Source organism: Mastacembelus armatus, unplaced genomic scaffold (assembly GCF_900324485.2).
Source record: "Mastacembelus armatus unplaced genomic scaffold, fMasArm1.2, whole genome shotgun sequence".
Taxonomy (NCBI): Eukaryota; Metazoa; Chordata; class Actinopteri; order Synbranchiformes; family Mastacembelidae; genus Mastacembelus; species Mastacembelus armatus.
This window is the reverse complement of record NW_022872853.1, coordinates 655,772-680,731: the sequence shown is the minus strand read 5'-3', so window position 1 is coordinate 680,731 and position 24,960 is coordinate 655,772. Positions and strand designations below refer to the sequence as shown.

Sequence of the window (24,960 nt, the reverse complement as noted above, 5' to 3'; positions counted from 1 at the left end):
GTCCTCCTTCCTCCTCAGCTCCGACCTGTGGGACAGGATGGGCGTCACCAGGCCTGAGCTGAACCTCGAGTCCACCCTGACCTTTGACTGCAGCTCGAGTAGGAAATGAAAGTGTTTGAAAGTGTCGGAGCTCTTCATCGCCCTGATGTTGGGACGTTTACAGGAAATTCTTGTAGGTGTCTGTCACTCAGACTTGACTCAGTCTCCTGAGTCTCAGTCCTGTGGTTTCTTGGACAGAAACTGGAATAAGTTTGTTTTTATGGACTTGGTGGTGTGTCGTCTTCATTCAGAGCTACTGACTCTGAGCTCCGGTGCTGGACTTTTTAGAGACGTTTTGTTGGTGATGATCAGATGGAAAAAGTAAAGATTAGAGGAATCGGTACTGAGACAGATCTTTAGAAGGTTTTTAAGTGGCCGCTGTGTGATGAGCTCGTCCTGCAGCTCTCACATCGACTCCTGCTGAGAGAAGAGGAGAAAGCTGCTGAACATACCAGAAAACCCAAATAAACAGAAACCAGAGTGAAGTCTGGTTGGAGAAAAAACCTTCAGCAGGGACGTCATGGAAGAGGCCGACAGGGGAGGGGGCAGGTTATACAAAAGGAAAGTCTGTGTGCTGAAGCTCATGAAGCTCCTCCCTCCCTCTGTTCTCCCCCAACAGATGAGCCGGTGTGAGGAGAGGGGGGCGAGCGACACAGAGAAACATACAGAGAGAGAGAGAGAGCCGCTGGTGGCGACGGAGCTTCAGTAGTGAAGAGAGAGAGGAGGCAGCAGGACGGACATGGAGCAGCTGCTGAGTTTCTGTTTCTGACGACGGCAACACAAACAGGTCTGAAGCTTCACGGTTCTTTACTCTGGGACGTTTCAGCCTCATGAAGAGCTTTGACTTAACACGGGGTGTGTTTGATTTTTACAATGTGCTTGTTGTGTTTGTGGCTCAGCTTTGCAGCAGCAACAGACAGAAGTTTTAGAAGTAGTGAAAGTAGCTGTTAAAGTACTACTAGTAAAATACTTAGTAAAATATTTTTTGTGGTCACAGATAAAAACACATCAGCGTCATGAAGAGGGAAAAGCTTTGTCTGTAACAGACTGTGTGTAATAACTAGTCAACTCCAGGTTCAGTCTGTGGTTTGAGACCATTAGACCAGTTCGTGTTCGTCCCAACCAGCCAATTAAAACTGGTCAGATTTCAGTGTGAAACAGGAAGCTGGTCAGGATCCGCTCTTTCCTGAGCTTTCAGCCACAGCACATGGTCTGGACATGAAGTCCTGACGTCTGTGAATGTGAAAAGCCAGTAAGGGGCCCTTGAGTGTGGCCTGGTGGACCCAGGCTGGTCATGATTGGTGGTTTTTCCTGCTGTAATTTCCCTCCTCCTTCCTCCTCCAGGTAGTGATGGGAAACACAGACAGTCACAGCAGCTTCGTCTCCCCCACCAAATCCTCCCGCTCACTGCGGTTCCCCCCCCAGGAGGGAGGAGGTGCCGTCGGCTCGCAGCTGGTGGAGGAACGGCCAGGGGGGCTGCAGGAGCCGAGGGAGGAGCCACCTGAACCAGCACACGACATCCTGGCATTATGAGGCTAAAGCATCCAGGGGAGCTGGGTCTCCTCAGACCTTCGGCAGGAGGCAGTTTGGGTTCTTGGAGACCGCCGGGGGGAGTAACGGTGTTTGTGGTGAGCGGACGTGTGTGGAGAGCGGCGGTGGCAGCAGCCCGAAGGTGCTGCTCAGCAAAGATGGCAGCATGAGGGTGGAGTTCACCAACAGCAGGGTCGTCCCTGTGGAGCCACAGACGTTAACTGGTCTCCCCAGCGTCGCCTCCACCACCTCCCAGGGCGCTGGGCCCTCCCTCCGCACCAGCAAAGGCAGCTCACTCAGCTCCGACGGCTCCTGGTACGACTCGCCGTGGGGCCCCGGCGCTGAGCCGGCTGACAGCGTGTTCACCTGTGGGCAGAGCGTGGATAACAGCAGCGGCTACACCACCTACTCCTCCACCCGCACCGAGGAGACCGCCACCAGCAGCAGCAGCAGCGGATACAACACTTTGTTCTCCGCTCAGGTGGAGGACATCTCACCTGGATTTAACTCCACCCTCCTCTTCCCCGCCGCAGAGGCCGAGTTCACCTCCACCTCCTCCGGTCGAACGGAAGACAGCGGCATCGGGGACTCTGTGATCCTGCAGCCGGACCTGAGAGACTTCAGCCTGGTTTACACCCCCCAAAACACGCTGCCCGCCTTCCCCGCCGACCTGGACCCCTCTCTGCCGCACAGGACCGCCTCCTCCTCCTCCTCGGCGCTGCTGGATGATGTCGTTCGGGAGGAGCAGGGATACTCCTCCCTCACACTGCCCTGTCGCAGGGCGGAGTCGGGAAGCACCGTCTCCGGAAACAGCCGCAAGGACTTCCTGAAGAGCCGGATCCGCCGGCTGAGCGATTGGACAGGAAGTCTGAGCAGGAAGAAGAGGCGGCTCCAGGTAAGAAACAGCATCAACATTATTATAATTCAGTTAGAATCAGTAAACGCTTCATTAAGGAAGAATAAGTCTGTTCATATACAGAAAATATAACTGTCACTTCATTTCTTCATAGTTTTTAAGCAGCAATAAAAACAGTCGACACAGTTTATTATATCATGGTTGTTCATCGTTTTAATATTTGTATAATATGAGTTTCTCTCTGTGTTACAGTATAATCACTGTTTTCAAGTCACATCTTATCTGTTTATTGTCCGTGGAGGGTCAAGGTCCTTTGCTGTGGTTTTAAACTTGAATCCACAAAATAATAAGAACATCTGACTATAATACAACAAAGAAACTTCAGCTGAGCCTCTGGGATGATGGTTTGTTGTGAAATGGAGCTAAATAAATAAACAACTTCCTGTTTACACTGAGCAGGATGAGGTCACATCCTGTCTGGACTGATTTAGAAACTTCACGGGAAAAGACTTTTAATTTCCTGCATTAAAAACTCTGGTATCAGCTGCACACAGGAGACGAACAGGACTCAGGACTTTTTAAAGTTTTCTTAGTGTTGTCTATAAAACTCAGGACCATCGTCCAGTTTGCAGCAGCTTTTCTTTCAGTACTGGTTTCACGTTAATTTCCGGTTGGTAATAAAACGGTGATTTCTCCTCAGGAGCCGTACGGCAGCGACACCGGCGACGTTTTCTTTGACAGACTGGGCTCTGGGCAGGGTGGCTTCAGCACTTTCTGGTCCTCCGCCCACCTCCACCCTCTGAGCCAGGACCACTTCCCTCCTGTCCACTGCAGCTCCTCCACGAGCCTGACCCAGAGCAGCGGCAGCGACGCTCAGCGGCAGAACGTCTACGAAAACTTCATGCAGGAGCTGGAGACGGGCTGCAGCAGCACGGCCGACAGGACCGAGCCGTCGGAGGGGGACGGAGATGACGACGATGGGGAGGAGGAGGAGGTGGAGGTGGGAGAAGGGGAGCAGCTGGACGTCCTGTTTGAGAAGGAGCAGGGCGTGGTGCGACGGGCCGGATGGCTCTCCTTCAAAGCCCTCATCACCGTTAACAAGGACAGGAAGCTGGAGCTGGTCGCCCGCCGCAAGTGGAGGCACTACTGGGTCACTCTGAAAGGTAAAGAGATCGAAACGCTCACATGCAGTTTTCAGTCAGAGGACGGTTCTTTTGGCTAGTGACCCTAAAACCATGTCACCGCTGAGCCGACTGGTTCACTACAATTAAAGAGAAGTGAGTGTCTGTCCTGAAAGTTTCAGGCACAAACACGACTTGTCCTGTCCCTCTGGGTCAGTTTCTAACCTCTAACTGTGCACGTCACTGCCCACACCCTGAGGAATCACTGCAGTCCGCTGGGTTGGTTCGTAGGTCTGTGTTGGGGTCAGCGTGGTGTCAGAGTTGAACAGGACTGATTATGTTGGTCTGCCCTCAGGTTGCACTCTGCTCTTTTATGAAACCTACGGGAGGAATGGCGGCGCCGAGCAGGAGCTCTCCCCTCGCTACGCCCTGCTGGCCGACGACAGCATCGTCCAGGCCGTCCCCGAACATCCCAGGAAGGAACACGTGTTCTGTCTCAGCAACTCGTACGGAGACGTCTACCTGTTCCAGGTGAGACACAGACTGGACTTTTGCTGTGTATTTATTTCAGTCTTCCTGTGGTTTGAGCTGGACTCAAACTTCTTTGTTCTTTCGTTGTCAGAAATTCACACAAACAAACAGTAAACGTGGTTATGAAACATCAGATTTAAAACTTCCTGGCCAGAGTCTGTTACAGACATGATTCTGTTTTTCTGGTGTTTCTTTAAGTTCACTAATGAAGTCAACTGCACAAAGTAGGTCCATTTTTAATGAGAATAAAAAACTAGATCCAAACAAAGGTCAGGGTTTTAGGAAGCGGCAGCAAGAGAACATTGATCTCAGAAAGGCGTTCTTCCCAGAGTAACTCTGTCCGGGGAGTGTTTACCGTCATAAATCACACGTCCGTCCCTGGAGGTTCCCCCTGCAGGAGGAAGACGGAGCTGAGGTGTCGAGCAGCTTTTGGCAGGAGCTGCAGATGGAGGGGGGAGGAGGGCGAGAGCCTTTAATGGGAGTCTCGACACTCGGCTCATCGCGGCAGCAAATGTTCCTCTTTACGAGCCTGTTAATCCTCCTCAGGCAGATCCACCTGTTGGTGTCGTGAAGTAAAAGCTTCTGTTTTAGAGATTAGAGAAGTTAAAATGTCTGAAACAGCCTCAGACTGTGTGAGAGAAACTGGGCATAAAGGTAGAAAACAAAAGGTTTGAACTTGGACTTAAAGGAAGTTGAAATCTCGTAAAGTTTTCTTGGCAGCTTGTTGCAGCTGTGAGTGACTCGGATTAGTCTGCACACTGAGATTTAAAGGGAAAAGTTCACACCTGAAACCTTCAGCTTGAAACTGAAACTTCGATGTGACACTTGGCTTCGGGACCTGAACTGAAATAGACTCGTTTGGCCTCAGACTCATGTCTTTCCTTTAATTTTCTGCCAGTGAATTAAGCTGCATTAATGGGTTCTCGTCTCCTTCGTCTCAGGCCACCAACCAGACGGACCTGGAGAACTGGGTGACGGCGATCCACTCGGCGAGCGCGTCTCTGCTGGCGAAGCGTCAGGGTCAGGAGGACACGCTGCGTCTCCTGCGCTGCCAGAGCCGCTCGCTGCTGCACAAGATCGACATGGACGGGAAGATGAAGAAGATGGCCGAGCTGCAGCTGTCCGTCATCAGGGAGCAGAAGAACAGGAGGGCCGTGGAGAGCCAGGTCGGTGTGGGCTGTTTACTGGGACCAGTAAGTTCCCATTATAGCAGGCAGTGAAGTCCACTTCAGGCCTGTTCAGGCTCTTAGTGGCTCCTGGTCACTGGAGACACCAGAGGATTCATATTTAGTGGAGTGGCCCAAACTGAAATCTGATCAGTTCTCATGATCGATTATTTCTAAGGAAAAGTCTTTCAGCTGGTCTCTGGTTAGTAACTGAGGTGTAGATTTTATAATTCACAGATGATTAAAAATATCAGATGAATCATGAACGAGTTAGTTGCCTTATGATAATATTAATTGTAATCAATAATGATTAGTGGGTCATGAGGTCGTGAGCTTCAGGTTAAAGTGTCTCCCCATCCAAAAACCTGCCTGGTGACTGCAGCAGTGGTGGAGACGGTGGTGCAGTGGCAGCAGCATCGTGGTGATGGACTGGTAATGTTGTTACCGTCCTCCTGGGGGCGTTTGGCTCTGACACCCTGAGGGGACTCTGTGCCGGGTGGTAGACGTCCTTACGTAACTAACAGCCCTGAGGACGCTCTGACAGCTGCAGAGCAGAAAATGTCCAAGCTGGAGGTTCAACATCTGTTCCAGATGTTTGGGGCTGTTACCGGCAGCCTGAAACAACAAATGGTTTCCCACCCTCAGCAGAGCCAGATGAGGCCGTTAGTGACGTCCTGAACCAAAGGCTGAGGTGGCGCCTGCACGTCCTTCTTCACTGGACTCCGCCGTGGTCCCTGCTGCCACCTCCGCTCAGATTTCTGTCCCAGACTTAAATGTGTCACTGAATCGAGCAGCAAGATTTGCCTCTAATCTTTAGCGAGAGTTCAAACAGCAGCACTGGGATCAGTTTCAGAGCTTAGAGAAAGAGACTAAGCAGCTGCTAAATGAGGCAAACAATCTGGAATCTCTCTCCTTAGGTTTCCTGTCAGGCTCCTGTTTGTACCTCAGTCCTTCACCAGCACAGCTCGAAACCACGTGTCGCTCTGCCTGATGACCTCACATGGAAACCAGTAGTTTCCCGTGCCCTGAGACGACTGAATTAAAAAACAGCTGTAATACTTGTTTGTGTGTCTAAACCTGTTACTCACCACAGTTATTGTAACCATGAGAATGGACCAATACGAAACTGCTGCCAAGCAGATTATTGTCAGATATCACTATATGCAGACAATGCACTGTTGTTGTTTTCTTTGCTCTAATTATTTAAATTAACATCTAAGTACAAACTTTTACAACTGAATGAGCAGAAATAAAAGACCAGCAGGTCCAAGAGTAGAAAGACACTAAAGTATTTTCCTCCTGGTCAGTGGGTCCAACAGAAGCAGGACTCTGCTGAGTAAGACCTCAAACCAACGTTGGTATCATCAGTAATTAAATCTGGTCTGCTCTTCTTCTCACCACAGGTGTAGTCTGTTGCAGCGACTACACGGACCAGGTGTCTCTGAACTGATGCTGCTTCAGTGGTTCATATATGACCATGAGTGAATCTATATGTGACCCGTTGTACGATGATGTTTGCAGATCCAGCAGTGGGAGCAGAACCTGGAGAAACTGAACCTGGATCTGTTCAGACTGAGGTGTTATCTGTCCAGCCTGCAGGGCAGCGAACTCCCGAACCCCAAGAGCCTCCTGGCCGTGGCCAGCCGACCATCCAAGAGCATGCTGGGCCGCCTGGGAGTCATCTCTGTGTCCTCCTTCCATGCCCTGGTAATAAGATCAGTCAGAGAGGATTATTGGTACAGACAGGGCTTAGACATCCCAGCATGCACTGGGTGCTGAGAGGTTTGAAAAGCAAGAAATAGTTGAGGTTTTAGCAGCAAAGCTCAGATACGTTGATCAGTTTGTAAGTTGGTCTTCAGGACTCTAACGGAGCAGGACGTCCTGTGTCTCCTCAGGTGTGCAGTCGAGATGAGGTGGCCTTGAGGCGTCGGTCTCTGTCAGGAGGAACCCACAGGAGGAGGGGGCTGCCGTCGTCTCTGAAGGCCCTGGGCGTTCAGAACAGACGCTGCAGGGACGGCAGACACGCTGCCTCCCAGGTACGGTAACACACCACGCTGCAGCACTTTGGAACCTTTTCCCAGAATTTCACAGAACCTTTAGTTTGAGCTGCATCTAACTTTTGTACATGTTGGTCTCCTGAGCCTTCACGGGGTGACCCATGGTGACCTTACAACATCGTGCAGGTTGAGTTTTAATTTTCCAAACATGTCAAGTCAAATTTATTGACTGAGCACATTAAGAGTCAAACAGTCGTGCAGAGGTTGCAGGGTCAGGGTTAGGTGCCCAGTTTATGATGGTTCAGTCATGTCACGGCAGTTTTCACCTGTTGGCCTGAAGCTTTGACAAAGAGATGCCAGCTCACACTAACCCTGACGGAAAGATCTCCATCTCCAGTGAACACGTTTTAATGGACGTCTTTTTAGTTTTGTGCTGGACCACAGGTGGCACCTGATTGGATGAAGGCTCTGCTTGCTGGGCTGTTATTGGTCTGTTTTTTCATACAGGGAAAAAACCCATGATTGTTGTGGAAATGTTCTCAAAGCCCTGACAGGTTTTTGGACATGTGGACGGAGCATTTTTAGAATCACGAGTCATTTTCCATCTTCCAGCTTCTGAACCTCAGCAGATCTTTTCCAGATGAAAGTCCCTCAGACAAACTGGCCTCGCTTGTTGTATTCTGTCTTTATGACTCCTCTTCCTTTCTGACCCTGCTGGATCCTAATGCAAGAGCCAGGTGACATTCCCATCATCCTCGGCTCCTGAGGGCCCCTTTTGATGGACTGTGGGCTATTTTAGGACTGGGAGTCTGAGCGGGGAGATAAATCTGTCAGCTCCGCTCTCTGCAGCTGAGGGTTTGTGTTGGCTGTGTTTTGTCCGACACCACGACACGTGTCCTGTGTTGACTCAGTCTGTCCCGGTGTAAACTCAGGTTCACTGGAGACCAGGATCTCAGCAGGTTTGCTGCTCCCTCCACGTGCCCGGTGAGTGACTGGGCGTCCGATCTGTGTGAATCATGTGTAAATGACTTTGGCCAAAAGTATGCAGACACCGCTGCAGGCTGTTTTTCAGATTGTGGTTCCTTCATGAATCCTCTGTAGAAAACGGATCCTGGCTGCTACGAGTTTGTTTCTCATAATCATCATTACATTTTTTTATTTTTCAAATCAAAACTCAAACAGGTCAAAGGGTAAAGAAGCAGTTGCAGCAGAGCAGGACAAGCTAAATGCTGCGTGCATTAAAAATAAAGCGTCTTCTGTGTCCTGATCAGATTTACAGCGTCAGCGTTTCAGCCGCTGCCTAAAAAGGAGGCGAGTGGTGATGTAGCTCTGTGGATCTCGTCACATCAGAATATACAGACTGAGGTTTTCCAGGCAGTCCCAGCCCACAGAGACAATCTGATCTCTGACTCTGAAGAACATGTGGAGTTAATTTCTGCTGCAGCGCCGTCTCTGCAGGAGACAAACAGCTGGTCCAGCAAACAGCCACACAGTTCCTGGACACATCACAGCAGTCTGCTCTGATTGTTCCTGTAAAAAGGTTTAATTCCTTCCAGAAAACCACAGACCAGTAGGCTTTTGTGCTGCAGAGCCCTTCCTGGATACGTTAGTGTTCATCTCCAGTGTGGCTGTTCCAGCTGCTGTTATTGGGGCTCATTTTCCTCCTGGATCTGAAGCTACTTCCTGTCCCTTTGGGAAGGAAGAAACAGATGAAAAGCCAGAATTCAAAGTCAAACCTTTGCTGCTCCAGGTGAATTTAAGCTGTGAGGACCTGGCTGATGATGATGTTTGCTGTCCCTCGGTGGTCCCCAGACTCCAGACTGGCTGCAGCTCCTCTGCTCTGATTACTGCTCCGACAAAACAGACCTGTAATTTCTGCACAGCCCAACCTCTCATTTTTCCCATGATTCCCTGGGGCTAATTTTGGTTTGTGTCTGGCTCAGAATGTAGTGTCACCGTCTTTCCGCTCCCTCTACAGATCGTTCTTAAGTGTAAATATAGACCACGAGGAGGTATTTTTAGTCCTGAGTCATGACTTCACTGTGTCTTAGGGTTTTAGGAATCGTCTGCTGAGCGTGTTACTCTCTTTCTGCTTTATTTTATTCTGCTCTGCATGAAGCCTTTAAGAGCCGAGGAACCACAGGACAGCACCCTGGGGATCAGCACCCTGGGGATCAGCACCCTGGGGATCAGCACCCTGTCCTTCAGCAGCTGAACTCACAGACACAAAGTCTAATGCAGGGTCATCATTAAAATTTTAAAGTTCTAACTTTTCCTCCAGTGCAGCAAAACATATGAGGTTTGTCTCTGACATGTAGTGAAGTCCTCGTATGAAGTAACAGAGAAATAGCCCTGAGGTACAAATACTTCAAAACTTTGCATTCGAGTATTTGTACTGAGCTACTTTCCACCACCCAGTGATCAGGAAAAGCAGTTTAAAGGGACCAGGAGGACAGAGGGAGGACAGAGACAGAGGGAGCAGAGAGAGGAGTGTTTGTTCAGCTGGACAGCTGCTACAGAGGCAGGGGATGGGATGGGGGGTGTTTGAGGATAAAAAGGTCTGTGGGCCTTTTATTCTCCCAGAATTCCTTTGTCCCTGAGGTTAATCCATCTGTGGAGGCAGAAAATGACTCCCCCACCTCCTCTGCTCTCCACATGACCTCCCCCTTCTTTCTTCTCCTGCTCCTCTTTTAACCTGCTTCCTCCCTCGTCGTCCTGCCAACATGACGCCTCCTGTGTCCTGCTGTTCTGGTTCCCGTTGTCTCGTCTCCACCGCCTTCTTTTCTCGCCTCTTTACTCCCTCCATCATGTTTCCTTCCCTCGGCTCCTTCTCTTTTCTCACAGCTGATGCACAAACAGGGATTTTCTTAAAAAAAGCTGTTTGTGTGTCCATGTGTTGATGGGAAACACAGGTTTGTGTTCAGTGTCGCTAAAAACATGAAACAGTTTGAAGCTTTTTCACATCAAGTTTAATAAAAACGTGACTGTTTCCTCCTGCAGAGACTGGACTGTGCTGCCAAACAGAGGGAGGTGGCGCCTCCTGCAGGACATTCTGCAGCTCTGCAGGTGCGTTCACTGACTCTTCGTTTACACACACACACACACACACACACCATATAAACTGCCTGTAATGGTAAATAAATACTGCATCAGCTGGCGTGACTCCTGTCCTGTCGTGTGTTCAGGTGTGTGATGAGCTGCAGGTTTCAGGCCTCAGTGTTTTCACTCTGCACATCAGTCGACCCGACGCTGCAAAAGACTTTGGTGAGAAAACGACTTCACATGTCGGAGTAAACTGCTTTGAACAGACCAGTGAGATGATTTTCAGGAGCGTTTCAATGAAACATTGAAAGAAGTGAATGAGTGTGTGTGTGTGTGTGTGAGAGAGTGTGTGTGTGTTTTTGTGTTAATGTGTTGGTTTCACACACACACACGTGAACTTTGCTGTGTGTGTGTGCACAGGGGGAATGAAGACTGAAAATAATGGTTTCTGTGCTCCTGCAGGTTTTGCGGTGACCGGTCACGTGGACGGAGCGGGAAAGAGTCACGTGTACGTCAGCGAGGTCGACCCGCTGGGACACGCAGCCAGAGAAGGTCAGACACCAGAACCTTTGTGCCTCAGTTTAAATGTTTGTCCCGGGGTCCAACAGCTGCATCTTTAAGGTTAAAGCTTCAACCAGAATAAGAACCAGCTTTAGTATGAGGCTCCTCTGAAAGTTCACGTCGACACTGAGCTGTAGCTGAGATTCTTCTTCGCTCCCCGTGTGTTGTTTTATCTTCTGGTTCTGTACTGGGCCCGTTTCATCAAACTTACACCCCGACCTGCTGCGTCTGTTTCCCATCAGGCCTCAGGGCTGGAGACGAGGTGCTGGCTGTGAACCGGGCCGCTGTATCCACGCTGGACCTGGACCTGATGCAGAGTCTTTTCAGCCACCAGAAGCTGCAGCTGCTGCTCAGGAGAGATGAGGCCCCTGACCCTGAGGAGCCTGAACCCAGCGACCCTGCAGTCCCCTACCAGCCCCCGGCCCCTCCACAGCTACAGACCTGGACCACAGGTGGGAAAAGGACCTGGTTTCCAACAAAATCTGTGGCTGGAATTAAACGTTGCTGTTCTGTGACTTAACGCAGGAGCTTCGGTTTCCCTGCAGGCCTGGACCCCCTGCTGCTCCCAGAGCAGGTTTAAATGAGAGGCTTTTATTGTGAAGGCTGGTCAGTGCTGGTCAGATACAGTTAAAGCAGCAGCACAGACGCTTCACCCCTGGGAATTCTGGGAAAACTCCCTGCAGATCTGACACAGTAGAGCGTCGGTCTCTGTTTTATTCGTAGTGTTTGATCAATAACGATCAATAATGATCTTTGATAACGATCATGTAGAGCTGGTTTGGACTAACACAGCAGCTTGTCTCTCGTGCGTCTGTATGTCCTTCCATAAAACCATTTAACCCTGTCGTCTCGCTGGTGTCTCAGGCTGTTCCGAACCTCCGGTCGGCCTCCTGCCTCCTGGTTTGGATGATGAGTCGATCAGGACGTCTGAGGAGGCCGAGCCGCCTGCACAGGTGAGTCTCTGATTGGCTGTTCTCTGATGTCAAGTCCTCAGGTGTGACTTTTACTCATGACAGAAACATGTTTATCATTTATTTACTCGTTTATTTTTCTGTGTGTGTATACTCTTGTATAGCTATCTTTGTGAGTACAATTTTGGGCATATTTCTATCAAAGTGAGGACATTTTCCTGGTCCTCACTTTTTTCAGACTCCTGTTTGAGGGTTAAGACTTGGTTTTAGGGTTAGGGTCTAGGGGAAAGCTTTATGTCTGAGTGTCCTCACAACTATAGCAATGCGTGTGTGTGTGTGCATAGGACAGGTTGTGCAGGTGAGAACAGGTAAACAGTCAAAAAAGATGAAGCGTTTCTAGCAGCTCAGGGAAACTGAAGGCTGATGTTCAGTTACATCCTGTGTACCTGCAGAAATCCTTTCCCACAATCCCCCTGTGTGTCACGTGACCTGGGGTCAGGCCAGTAATCCTGCTTACGCCTTCAGGAGTGTGTGTTTGTAAAGACAGAGCAGGCGGATTAATGGCGTCAACTCAGGAAGCAGAGACAGCTCGTGAATCTTGTTCCTGACCGGCTCCTCTTTGGGTGGTGGGGGGGGGCGAACTCTGACCCCGGCGTCTCTGTACCCCCACTGACCGATCATGGCCGTTGTGTGCTGGGTGCTGCCGCTGGAGGAGGAGGAGGAGGAGGCAGGGGAGGTGGGACTGGTGGAGCGACTGGTGGGGCTGGTGGACGAGGCGACCTGCTGCCTCAGCTGCCAGCGTCCTGCCGACAGCCTCGTGCTCTTGGTAAACGCAGTCCTACCTTGGTTTTCAGTCCTACCCTGGTTTTCAGTCCTATCCTGGTCTCTCCTGGGTTTTTGTCTTATCCTGATCTTAAGTCCTGCCCTGGTCTTTAGTCCTATCCTGGTTTTTGGTCCTACCCTGGTCTTTAGTCTTAGCCTAGGTTTCAGTGCTATCCTGGTAATCGGTCCGACCCTGGTCTTTAGTCTCCCTGTCAGGACAGTGTCCAGGTTTCTGATCACTTACTTTTCTTCAGCTGTTTCCTCTGGTTTTCAGCAGCTCTGCAGTGTGGACTCATTCCTGGTTGAGTACTTTGTTAACGAGACCTTTAAATCATGGTCCCCCCAAGTTAATTTCCCATGTTTCTCTTGTCTCGGGGGGAGTGTAGAGATCGCGTCCTTGCCTGCTATTAAAAGCTCGGTGGCTGCAGGGCGAACGCAGCGAGCTCTGAATGAACAGCCTGTCAGCGATGCATTAGAGGCTGGCAGGAAGATTATGATGATGAATGAGGCGGCTGGTTGGTCCAGACCTTGTCCTCCTTCAGGGTCGAACCAGCACCCAGACCTGTGAAATGATCCCATTGGTCCTGATGTTCAGTCTGTTCAGTGATTGGCTGTCTGGCCTTTCCTCCACGTCCTGGCCGACACACATCGTGGTTTTAAGTAATTTCATCGTGAGTCTGAGGACGACTTTATTTTTCATCCTCCACCAAACACTGGATTCCTGAGATGATGATGTTTGTCCTGCAGGTGGCGCCAGAGAAAAGGCGACCGCTCAGCTGTATGTTCATGAGTGTTGAGTCCATCAGCGGTACTCACATGCAACAGGTGCCCTGGATCCAGATCTACCACACTCTGGTTCTTGTACAGTGCTTCTGTATTTCTGTCACATGACCTTTAACTGTATTCTGATTGGACTATTCAGTTGATTGTTTTATTTGCTGTGTTTATGTTTTGCTTCCTGTGGGGCAATAAAGGTCTGACGTCAAACAGCATGTAGCATGTTATTGTTAGCATTTAGCATTAGCATGGTGCTTCTGTTGTCCCTCAGCATCCTGGTCTTTCCTGGTCCTGACCTTTGACCCACTGAGCTGAAGTTTATCATCACAGTTTTCTCTGTGGTGATATTCTGTCATATCTCATCACTCTCTCTGCTCCCACCCCAGAACATGGAGCACATGTACTCGCTGTACCAGACGTTCCCAGAAGGCCGAGCGGCGGAGCCCGATGTTCCTAAGAACCCGTATGGCCGAGACGTCGGCCTGCAGCCTGCGAGTCCTTCACACCTGAGCGCCTGTCAGCGTCTGCGTAAGGTCATCCAGGAGCTGGTCGACACCGAGAAGTCCTACGTCAAGGTCAGTACTGTTGCAGTACCAATACTGCAGAGAGTACTATGGTACTACTGGTACTGCTGTGTCTAACATTATGACCAGTAAAAGGTTTTATTCCTTTTCCACATGGTTCAGTTTTAGTCTTTGGTCCTTTTGCCCCGACAGGATCTGGTGTGTCTGTTCGACATCTACCTGACGCCGCTGCAGACCGAGACGTTCCTCAGCAAAGACGAGGTACGTACAGAGACTCCTTCAGTCCGACGACCCGTCGTGTCACGTTGTCTGACGCTGTGTGTCCCTCAGATGGAGGCGCTGTTCGGCAGTCTGCCCGAGATGTTGGACTTCCAGAGGGTTTTTCTCCAGACGCTGGAGGAGAGAATCGCTTCGTGTCCGAACTTCAGCGACCTGGAAACACCGGAACAGTTCAAGGTGCAGATCCACCTGCTGCTCCCTTCAGTTTTTTTCAGTGGATCCTTCGAGATTCTGCTGTTTCTTTTTATTGAATTTTCATTTTCTGTGCTGATTAGTTCTGTTTGCATCACCACCAATAACTAATAAATTAATAAGTAAGTTTTGATTTCTTCAGAAAATATCTGTTTTCTCTGTTTCGGCTTTCAGAAACTCCTCTTCTCGCTGGGAGGATCTTTCCTTTACTACGCCGACCACTTCAAGCTCTACAGCGGCTTCTGTGCCAACCACATCAAGGTGCAGAAGGTTCTGGAGCGAGGTGAGGCCCCTGTTTGACTCTTCATTTACTCACTTAGCAAATACAGAACCAGCCCCACCTCTGGAGATGTTTTTCAGCAGATCCAGACTCAGTTCACATCAGTTTGATGAGAAAGGAAACGTAACCACTAAACCCTCCTCATGGTTCCTGCAGCCAAGACGGACGCAGCCTTCAAAAGGTTCCTGGAGACGAGGAATCCGACCAATCAGCACTCGTCCTCCCTGGAGTCGTACCTGATCAAACCTGTTCAGAGGGTCCTGAAGTATCCGCTGCTGCTCCGAGAGCTGGTGTCGCTGACGGACCCCGAGAGCCCCGAACACACACACCTGACAGGTAGACAGCACGAACACACACACACACACACACACACACACACACACACACACACACACACACACACACACACACAGGTAGCCTCTGCTGACCAGGTACTGTTCCCAGTCCTTCCAGTCCTCAGTAGTTGTTGCCGACTGGTTTCTGGTTTCTGCTGTGTCCACCCAGATGCTCTCAGGGCGATGGAGAAGGTGGCGAGTCACATTAACGAGATGCAGAAAATCTACGAGGATTATGGCGCCGTGTTCGACCAGCTGACTGCAGAGCAGAGCTCACCTGACAAACAGGTACGACACACACACACACACACGGGATGTTACACCAAAACCCATCGACTGCACTGGGACAAACTCTGAGCAGCTAAAATGATTCGGACCCGTTCACGGTTGGTCCTCAGGTGTTGACGCTCACCTGGACCTGAACCTGTGTACTGGCAGGTGGACTCTGCACATTGAGCAACAATAAGAAGACTGTCTTTGATTTTTGCTCCTGCTCTGACCCTCAGGTGACGGAGATCTCCATGGGGGAGTTTCTGGTCCATTCCTCGGTGGTCTGGTTGAACCCCCTGCCCTGTCTGGGACGCCTGAGGAAAGAACCCGAGCTCACGCTGTTCGGTGGGTCATCGAGCGACACAAACGTTTAGTAACACAATGATGGAGACTTCTGGAGTGTGAACTGGGTTTTTGTTGGCTGATTCTGTGTCACTTTGCTGTAAGAGTCCGATTCTGAGCCGGTGACCCACAGTAACGATGCTGCTTCCTGTCATGTCCTCAGTGTTTAAGCGAGCCGTCATCCTGGTTTATCGTGAGAGCAGCAAACTGAAGAAGAGGATGGTGAGTCGTCTCCCACACGTTTTGACAGACGGGGCTGAAATAATTTAGAAAAGCTTCAGCAGGTGTCAGTCTCTACAACATGAATCTGACTGTGGTGAAATGTGATTTTAGTTAAATATGGAATCAGAATAATATAAAATATGACTCTTATTTTGAAACAGGGTCTGAAGTAGTTTCTGGTTCCCCTGCTGTTCCCTCAGTCTGTTTATTTTATCCTGATGTTATTTCTGCCTGGACTTTATTCGTCCTGCTGCCTATAAATAAACATGATGCTTAGTGTGATGCTGTCCGTCATGTCGGTGTGGTGCGTTCAAAGACGCTGGTTATTCTGCTGATGTTGCTAAACTGTGATTGTTGGTGAGCAGCCAAATTTCACAGCATGAGCAGTTTAGACAAACTTGTGCACCTGGATCAGACTGAGCTGTTTGTGTGTTTTCTGCCGCACAGACCAGCTCCCGCTCAGCTGATCTGGACGCCTTCAGGTTCCGCTGGTTAATCCCAGTTTCAGCTGTTCAGGTCAGACCAGCCAACGTCACAGGTCAGTGATTGATCACCAGCTCTGGTACTTGTGCGTGTGTGTGTCAGATGTTTCTGGGACCTGACACTGGTGTGTGTGTGTGTGTGTGTGTGTGTGTGTGTGTGTGTGTGTGTGTGTGTTTGATTTCAGGCTCGGAGAACCCGTGTGTGTGGGAGCTGGTTCACAGCAGGTCGGAGGTGGAGGGCCGACCAGAGACGGTGTTTCAGCTGTGCAGCAGGTAAAAACCACATGGACTGAGTGGAGTCCAGACTCCAGAACCAGCTGCTCCATAAAGGTCCATATTTAAACTGTATGTGTGTGACACGACCTGTTTAACAGACTGAGAGCTGAGGTCAAACAAGCAGAGGTCACAGAGGTCACAGAGGATCACATCAACAGGGTGTTAGAAAATATAGATCAGCCCAGTTTCTCTTGGTATTTACAGGTGATCAGTCAGAATTATTCATTAATCGATTTCCAACTCATAAGCCTTTTGTGTGGACCTGCCTGCACTGTGATCCTGAATTTTAAGGGCCTGAATGTTAAGACCTGGCTTTATGCTTAAGGTTATAAATTGATTGATGAATATTTAAATGATTATTGATCATTTTGTGACAATTTTCAAGGAAAAACATTAAAGTTTTTTGTTCCCAAGCAGATTTTCTCAGATTTTAACACCTGTAGTGACGTGGCCCCTGCAGCTCTGTTAAACCAGATGTTTCCTGGTTTCCTGAGAATGTGACCAGGTCGATCGATAAGCCCAGGACCCGGACCTGACCTCTGCTGTTTGTGTTTCAGTGGCATGGAGACGAAGGCCGGTGTGCTGCGAGCTCTGCGCTCCCTCCTCAGAGAACGAGCGCCCGCAGGCTCCCTGAGGAGGACCAGGCTGTCGACGGCGGAGAGGAGGAGGCAGCAGCGATGTCGCACCAACACCCAGAGGTCGAGCTGCCGTCAGCTGGAGGAGAGCTGCGGCCCAGACGGGGTCCCGGGGGGAGAAACCTGCTCGGAGCCCCCGCTGTCCAGTCATGCCGCCGGCCCGGCAGGAAGGAGGACCAGACTCTGCTCCCTGACCAGCGAGCTGGAGGCTCAGCTGCAGAGACTGAACTTCACAGAAGACGAGCAGCAGAGACACGGCTCCGGCCTGAGTCGACAGCCTGGGGGGGAACTGCTGGAGCTCAGCAGCCTGTTGGAGAGAGACTTCAGCGTGCAGAGCGTGACCTCCATGGTGAACGAAGACTGTTTCTACGACGCCATGCTGGGCGTGCAGAAGGCTGCTGTTCCCACGCTGCAGGGCTAAAGCTAACGTGCTAACATCCAGGAGCCTGAGGCCGTCACCGAACCTCTTCAGCCTGGAAGAGGAAAAACTGAAATGCAGACTGACACTGAAAACGTTCATCAGCTTTGACCTCTGTCCTTCTGCATATGAAGGGAAGGACATTCACATCGACCAGTCACCCTGAAGGTCACGCAGAGGTCGCTAAAGGAACAGAGACTTCCAACCCTTCAGGCTCATGGACGTCCGGAAGGAACCTTGTCAAAAGAATCTGGGATATTGAGACTTTCAGCAGCTGTTGGATTCTCTCGGTGACACCTACCTCTGGAAACAACACGTCCAAACCATAAACAACCACGGCTGCAAACAGAGGAGGAGTCTGGAAGCTGGAAGATCAATGCTCCTCATCAGCTTCTAGAACCGTGAAGTGGAAGCATCTTTCTAATATTTGTTTTCTTCCTGTTGTCAGTGTGGAATCATCTAAAGTAAACAGTGACCCTGTAGCTGTGAAACCACGTGAGAACAGACGCCACGAGTTCAAACCCTCAACCACCACAGTCTGAGAGTCTGAGAATCAAGTTCAGTAATAACTGAAACTGTAGTGTCACTGAACCATAAGGTTAAAACACTGCAGGATCAAATCAGGATGGAAGAACAAATTAGAAAGTTCTTTTACTGGCATCAGAACTTTTTTTTTCTCATAATTCTGATTGTGTTGAAATGTTTTAAGATGTAAAAATACTTGAAATGCTTCAAATTCACCACTTGTTTCTCCTAAAATTACACAGTGATTCTCATATTAGTGCTTTTACTGACACTACAGCTTTTTTGGCGTCTTCTTCTAGTGTCTTTATCTGCAGTTTGAGTTAAGGATGAACTAGCAGACCTTTATGCCCCTGTGGTCTCCGGTTTTCTGTCCTGTCATGGGCCTGACGTCTCAGGGTCTAACCCTGCTGGAAGTCTGGAAGTTGGTTTGCGTGTCAACAGGCAGCCGACCCTGTTCGACATCTGTAGACACTGTTGTCACTGGGCTATCGGGACCACCCGGGGCCCCTAAGGTTCTGCCTGGGTCTACCCTTAAGTGTTTTTGAGACGGGCTAAACCTCAGATCAGACACATTTTCCAGGCGTCTTCTCAGTTTCTTTCCTGTGAAATATCACTGTTCTTATAAAGACTCACGCACTTCAGTGTCTCTAAGCCCAGGGGCCCCCCGGTCCGGATTTTTAGTCTCCTGGAAGTTCGACTTTATTCATTAGACTTTAGATTTTAGACTTTAGACTTTAGACTTTAGACTTTAGACTTTAGACCTTAGACCTTAGACCTTAGACTTTAGACCTTGTTCCTCCTTATGTTCTGACTTTATTCTCAGACTCTCTGTGGTTTCCTGTCACCACAGCAGCACCAACCCTCCATCAACAGACTGAACTCCAGCGTCTTTTGTTTCTCACTGTGTTTTCAGATCAGCAGAACCAAAGTACAAACCTCCAGAACATTTTTCACTTTTGAAGAGCGAAGACGATGTAATGATGAGGAGAGCTGGTCAGGACTGAAGAAGCAGCCAGGTTCTCTTTGTGTTTTCAGCCCAGACCATGGATTTAACTGGTTCTGGACGGACCAAAGTGGAACCCATAGAGCTCGGTTCTCTCTAAAGTGACTACATTTCCCAGTGGATCCAAAACCCTTTTTCATTTTAGGTTTTCACATGACGACTCCTGTTCCTTTGTTGCTGCCTGAACACTTTACTTTTCACCTGATTTGATTCACGTTGTAAATGTTTTAGTTTTAACAGACGTGTCCTGACTACAGCAGTTTGCAGAGTCCTGCTGCTGCTCGATTGGATCAGAGCCTTTTGTAAATCTGCCTCGTTGAATTATTGTATTTATACGTGTTGTCGTGTTTTGTGACTGAGGAACTAGAAAAACGACAGTGGTTCATTTGAAATGACCTTTTGAATTGTATGTTTTTTTTATCAGCTGTTAAAGTATTTGGTAATTTATTTTCTTACTTTTTGTGTACACTTTTTTTTTTATACTTAGATGTTAAAGTCCAATAAATGGTCAAGTATTTAAGGTTCATTTTCAGCTTTAACTTTCCAGATCAGAAAAAGTGTTTGTGTCATTTTGGAGCAAAGAGTTCGACTCTGTTCCAGCCAAGAGCCAGACTGGGGTCTTTGCTAAGCTAACCGGCCTTGGACGGAAGGTCACGTACACCTGTTTGAGTTCACATGTTCTCGGTTCCCTCGTCTGTGTGTCGGAAACAGATTAATTCAGACCAGGATTAAATCTAATTTCAGCTCACACCATCGAGGCCTCTCTTCCCAAACAGGTTTCACTTTGTCAGCCTGGAGCTTCATCTTTAAAGGAGCAGCTGAAATCGTAAGTTTTTGTTTCTGATGATGATGATGATGATGATGTTTGTAACTGAGCCAGTTCAGACCTGAGTCTGTGTGTGTGTGTGTGTGTGTGTGTGTGTGTGTGTGTGTGTACACGTCTTTCTGTTCTTGTGTGTTACTCTGATACCATTCTTGTGAGGACATTTTGGCTGGTCCTCACAACTTCTTTTTTTTTTTTTTTTTTTTTTTTTTTTTTTTTTTCCCCACTGAGGAAATGGGCCCAGCTCAGGACCCTCTGTCAGACTGCAGCGCTGCAATGATTTGGTCCTTTCTTTATCTCCTAAATCTTCAGTTTTTGACACCAAAGAAATTACATTTTAGGAAGGACTGAGCACATAAAACGCTGCAGCTCTTGTTGCCACAGTAACTGCTGAACAGAGGAGAGAAGAAGCCTTTATAACACGTTCATGCACCTACAATCAGAGCAGCAGCGTTCCTCTTTATTTACTAACAGGAAACATCATTATAACCTTATAGTCCCACGTCTCCCTTCAGTGTCTGCAGCAGCATCAGGTTCAGTTTAAGACTTTTTAAATACCAATTAACAATAAACCTGTTTCCTGGTCTTGTTGACCTGGATGAGCAGCAGGAAATGTGGCGTCTGCTCTTTAGGTTAATTTGTGCTCGCTGTTTATTTGGTTTGTGCTTTGGGCTTTGATTTCTCTGATATTTACATAAAGTCAGTCTGAAGATGAAGTTTATGTCATTTGAGTTTTATGAACTAAATGGTTGGATTAAATGACAATAAAACTAGCAGTACTGCAGTGAAACAGTACTCCTTTACAAGTAAACATGAGGCATTAAGTAAAACGGAGCAGTTATATTTGTTATGTAGACTTGTGTTACTAGAATATTCTAGTTATTGTCAGTGTCACGACGGAGCTAATTTATATGATTCAAAATAATAGTGAACATTGACCTGTCAGATCAATGAAGTGCAGCAGAAAGAATATTTTCCTTTGAAGTTATTGTTCATTATAATAATTTATGCTTCAGTATATGATGAACACATTTTAGGTTCAAGCAGAAACACACCAGCACAGATTAAAACATTATTATTAGGGTTTTGACAGTTTGTGCAAAAGTCTGGATGTGAAACAGGAAACAGGAGTCCTGGGTCTGACCTGGGGCCCCTGTTTGCCTCCCACTGTCCCCTGTATGTGTCGTGTTAGACCAGCAGGAATGTGCTGAACTGGACTTTGTCTGCGGTTAAACACACGCCTGAGCTGCAGCTCCTGGACACGTGTGTGTGTGTGTGTGTGTGTGTGTGTGTGTGTGTGTGTGTGTGTGTGTGTGTGTGTGTGTGTGTGTGTGTGTGTGTGTTCGTTCACAGGGTCTGCAGGACGATAACATGACGTTTCTGGTGAGTTTCTGATTGTCTCTTTTCGTAAAGATTCAGATTCATTGATCTAAATGTTTGTGTCTGTGTGTGTGTGTGTTTTTGAGCGGGACCTGAAAACCAGAGTCTCAGCTGCTGCATCATGTGACAAACAGAAAACTACATTAAAATTAAATGTGATAAACCGACACTACAAGGCATCAGGAAGAAAAAAAATATTTATTTCAAATTTCATTTTGTTTAGTGAACTTAATTACGTAATTAGTGATTTTACTGTTAATTACAAATGAATATTTAAATTAAACATGTTAGTTCATTATTTCGTCATTTTGCTCTTGTCCATTTCTGGCCTCTGAAATTTTACAAGCGTGTGTGTTTCTGACTGTGTGTCTGTGTGTGTGTGTCTGTGTGTGTGTGTGTGTGTCTGTGTGTGTGTGTGTGAGATAAAGCAGTTCATTTATATTCCTGTCGGCCCCCTGGGGCCTGGAGGAGCCTCGAGGGGTTTTGTTTCTGGCAGATGGTTTGATTCAACTATTATCGCTCTGACTCTGGGGGCAAAGGTCAAACTGTTAGTTTTAATGGGAAGCTCATTTCAACCATATTGGGCTGAAGCCTCAGGCCTTAGCGAACACAGTCGGGTAGTTCGTTCACATTTGTTCACACTTGTTCTCGGTCGTCGTCACGTCCTGATGATATGAAGACAAAGCAGGAATGAAACAGCAGATCGTGTCTTCAGGCACAGATTCACTTTTATTTTAAAATGCTCTTTATTATTAATATTATTAGTCAAAGCTGATCATTACAAACATTGATTTGTGCTGATCACCAAATAGTTCAGATTTTCCTGCTGCCTGGAAAAACCGGTAAATGTTTCTAAGATATCATCAGTCAGAAGCTTCTGTCTGAGACTCATTTAAAGCAGCCACCATGTTCTGCTTGTTAAAATACATTTATTCATCACTTCAGTCGTCTGAACCAGAAGGTTCAGTGAAAACCAGTCAGGACCCAACGCACAGAAGTGTTTTCAAACATCTGTGGCCTAAATGCAAAAGGCTGCTGCTGCTGCTGCTCATATTTCTGACTCAGTATGTGGCGTTTAGGTTCTGGTGCCACACTCTTTTATCTTTATTGTCAGTGGGACCACGTAGTGTTTGTGAGGTACATCTCAAACTGACACCGGACCCCTCAGCCTCAGTTTGATCCACATGAGGATCAGAGGGGGAGTTTGTCCACTGCAGTGTCCCTGCAGACTGTCGAGGCCTGCAGGTTCTAATGGACCGCTTGGGTTCAGAAGGCTGAATGTGGTGCAGAGCCAGCAGCACCTACAGGACCACACACCTGTTTACATGTACAATACAAACACTGTATGGGGGGCCAGGAATACTGAACCGCTTTGTAAATCACTTTAATATAAATCATCCAAAAACAGCTTCACATACATCACATTTATATTTTATTCTCTGCTTTATATCATCAGACACTGAGCATCTCCAGAACATTTAAAGATGTCACAGATATACTGTTCTGTTTTATATCATATACTGCTCTACTCTACTGTTCTATATCTTCTACTGTTCTATATCATATACTGCTCTACTGTTCTATATCATATACTGCTCTACTGTTCTATATCATATACTGCTCTACTGTTCTATATCATATACTGCTCCACTGTTCTATATCATATACTGCTCTACTGTTCTATATCATATACTGTTCTACTGTTCTATATCATATACTGCTCTACTGTTCTATATCATATACTGCTCTACTGTTCTATATCATATACTGCTCTACTGTTCTATATCATATACTGTTCTACTGTTTTATATCATATACTGTTCTACTGTTCTATATCATATACTGTTCTACTGTTTTATATCATATACTGTTCTACTGTTTTATATCATATACTGTTCTACTGTTTTATATCATATACTGTTCTACTGTTTTATATCATATACTGCTCTACTGTTCTATATCATATACTGCTCTACTGTTCTATATCATATACTGTTCTACTGTTTTATATCATATACTGTTCTACTGTTCTATATCATATACTGCTCTACTGTTCTATATCATATACTGTTCTGTTTTATATCATATACTGCTCTACTGTTCTATATCATATACTGCTCTACTGTTCTATATCATATACTGTTCTACTGTTCTATATCATATACTGCTCTACTGTTCTATATCATATACTGTTCTGTTCTATATCATATACTGCTCCACTGTTCTATATCATATACTGCTCCACTGTTCTATATCATATACTGCTCCACTGTTCTATATCATATACTGCTCTACTGTTCTATATCATATACTGTTCTACTGTTCTATATCATATACTGCTCTACTGTTCTATATCATATACTGCTCTACTGTTCTATATCATATACTGCTCTACTGTTCTATATCATATACTGTTCTACTGTTCTATATCATATACTGTTCTACTGTTCTATATCATATACTGTTCTACTGTTTTATATCATATACTGTTCTACTGTTTTATATCATATACTGTTCTACTGTTTTATATCATATACTGTTCTACTGTTTTATATCATATACTGCTCTATATCATATACTGCTCCACTGTTCTATATCATATACTGCTCTACTGTTCTATATCATATACTGCTCCACTGTTCTATATCATATACTGCTCTATATCATATACTGCTCCACTGTTCTATATCATATACTGCTCTATATCATATACTGCTCCACTGTTCTATATCATATACTGCTCTACTGTTCTATATCATATACTGTTCTACTGTTTTATATCATATACTGTTCTACTGTTTTATATCATATACTGCTCTACTATTCTATATCATATACTGCTCTACTGTTCTATATCATATACTGCTCTACTGTTCTATATCATATACTGCTCTACTGTTCTATATCATATACTGCTCTACTGTTCTATATCATATGCTACTGTACTGTTCTATATCATATACTGTTCTACTGTTCTATATCATATACTGTTCTACTGTTTTATATCATATACTGCTCTACTATTCTATATCATATACTGCTCTACTGTTCTATATCATATACTGCTCCACTGTTCTATATCATATACTGCTCTACTGTTCTATATCATATACTGTTCTACTGTTTTATATCATATACTGCTCTACTATTCTATATCATATACTGCTCTACTATTCTATATCATATACTGCTCTACTGTTCTATATCATATACTGCTCCACTGTTCTATATCATATACTGCTCTACTGTTCTATATCATATACTGTTCTACTGTTCTATATCATATACTGTTCTACTGTTTTATATCATATACTGCTCTACTATTCTATATCATATACTGCTCTACTATTCTATATCATATACTGCTCTACTATTCTATATCATATACTGCTCTACTGTTCTATATCATATACTGCTCCACTGTTCTATATCATATACTGTTCTACTGTTCTATATCATATACTGTTCTACTGTTCTATATCATATACTGTTCTACTGTTCTATATCATATACTGCTCTACTGTTCTATATCATATACTGCTCTACTGTTCTATATCATATACTGTTCTACTGTTCTATATCATATACTGTTCTACTGTTCTATATCATATACTGTTCTAC

The 24,960-nt window shown here is 46.7% G+C and overlaps 1 protein-coding gene across 1 annotated transcript; it reads left to right on the top strand.

Moving 5' to 3' along the window:
• The first annotated feature begins 1,389 nt into the window (after nt 1–1,389).
• On the top strand, nt 1,390–19,656 carry tiam2b (TIAM Rac1 associated GEF 2b). Its single transcript, XM_026308268.1, is given in 23 exon segments — nt 1,390–1,455; nt 1,457–2,464; nt 3,126–3,588; nt 3,902–4,077; nt 5,019–5,243; nt 6,765–6,950; nt 7,139–7,279; nt 10,241–10,306; nt 10,426–10,504; nt 10,745–10,834; nt 11,086–11,295; nt 11,708–11,796; nt 13,740–13,928; nt 14,070–14,138; nt 14,208–14,333; nt 14,523–14,631; nt 14,785–14,964; nt 15,133–15,251; nt 15,470–15,578; nt 15,739–15,797; nt 16,245–16,335; nt 16,465–16,552; nt 17,113–19,656. Coding segments are annotated over 23 exon segments (4,437 nt in total). The 3' UTR covers nt 17,612–19,656.
• The last annotated feature ends 5,304 nt before the right edge of the window (nt 19,657–24,960 follow it).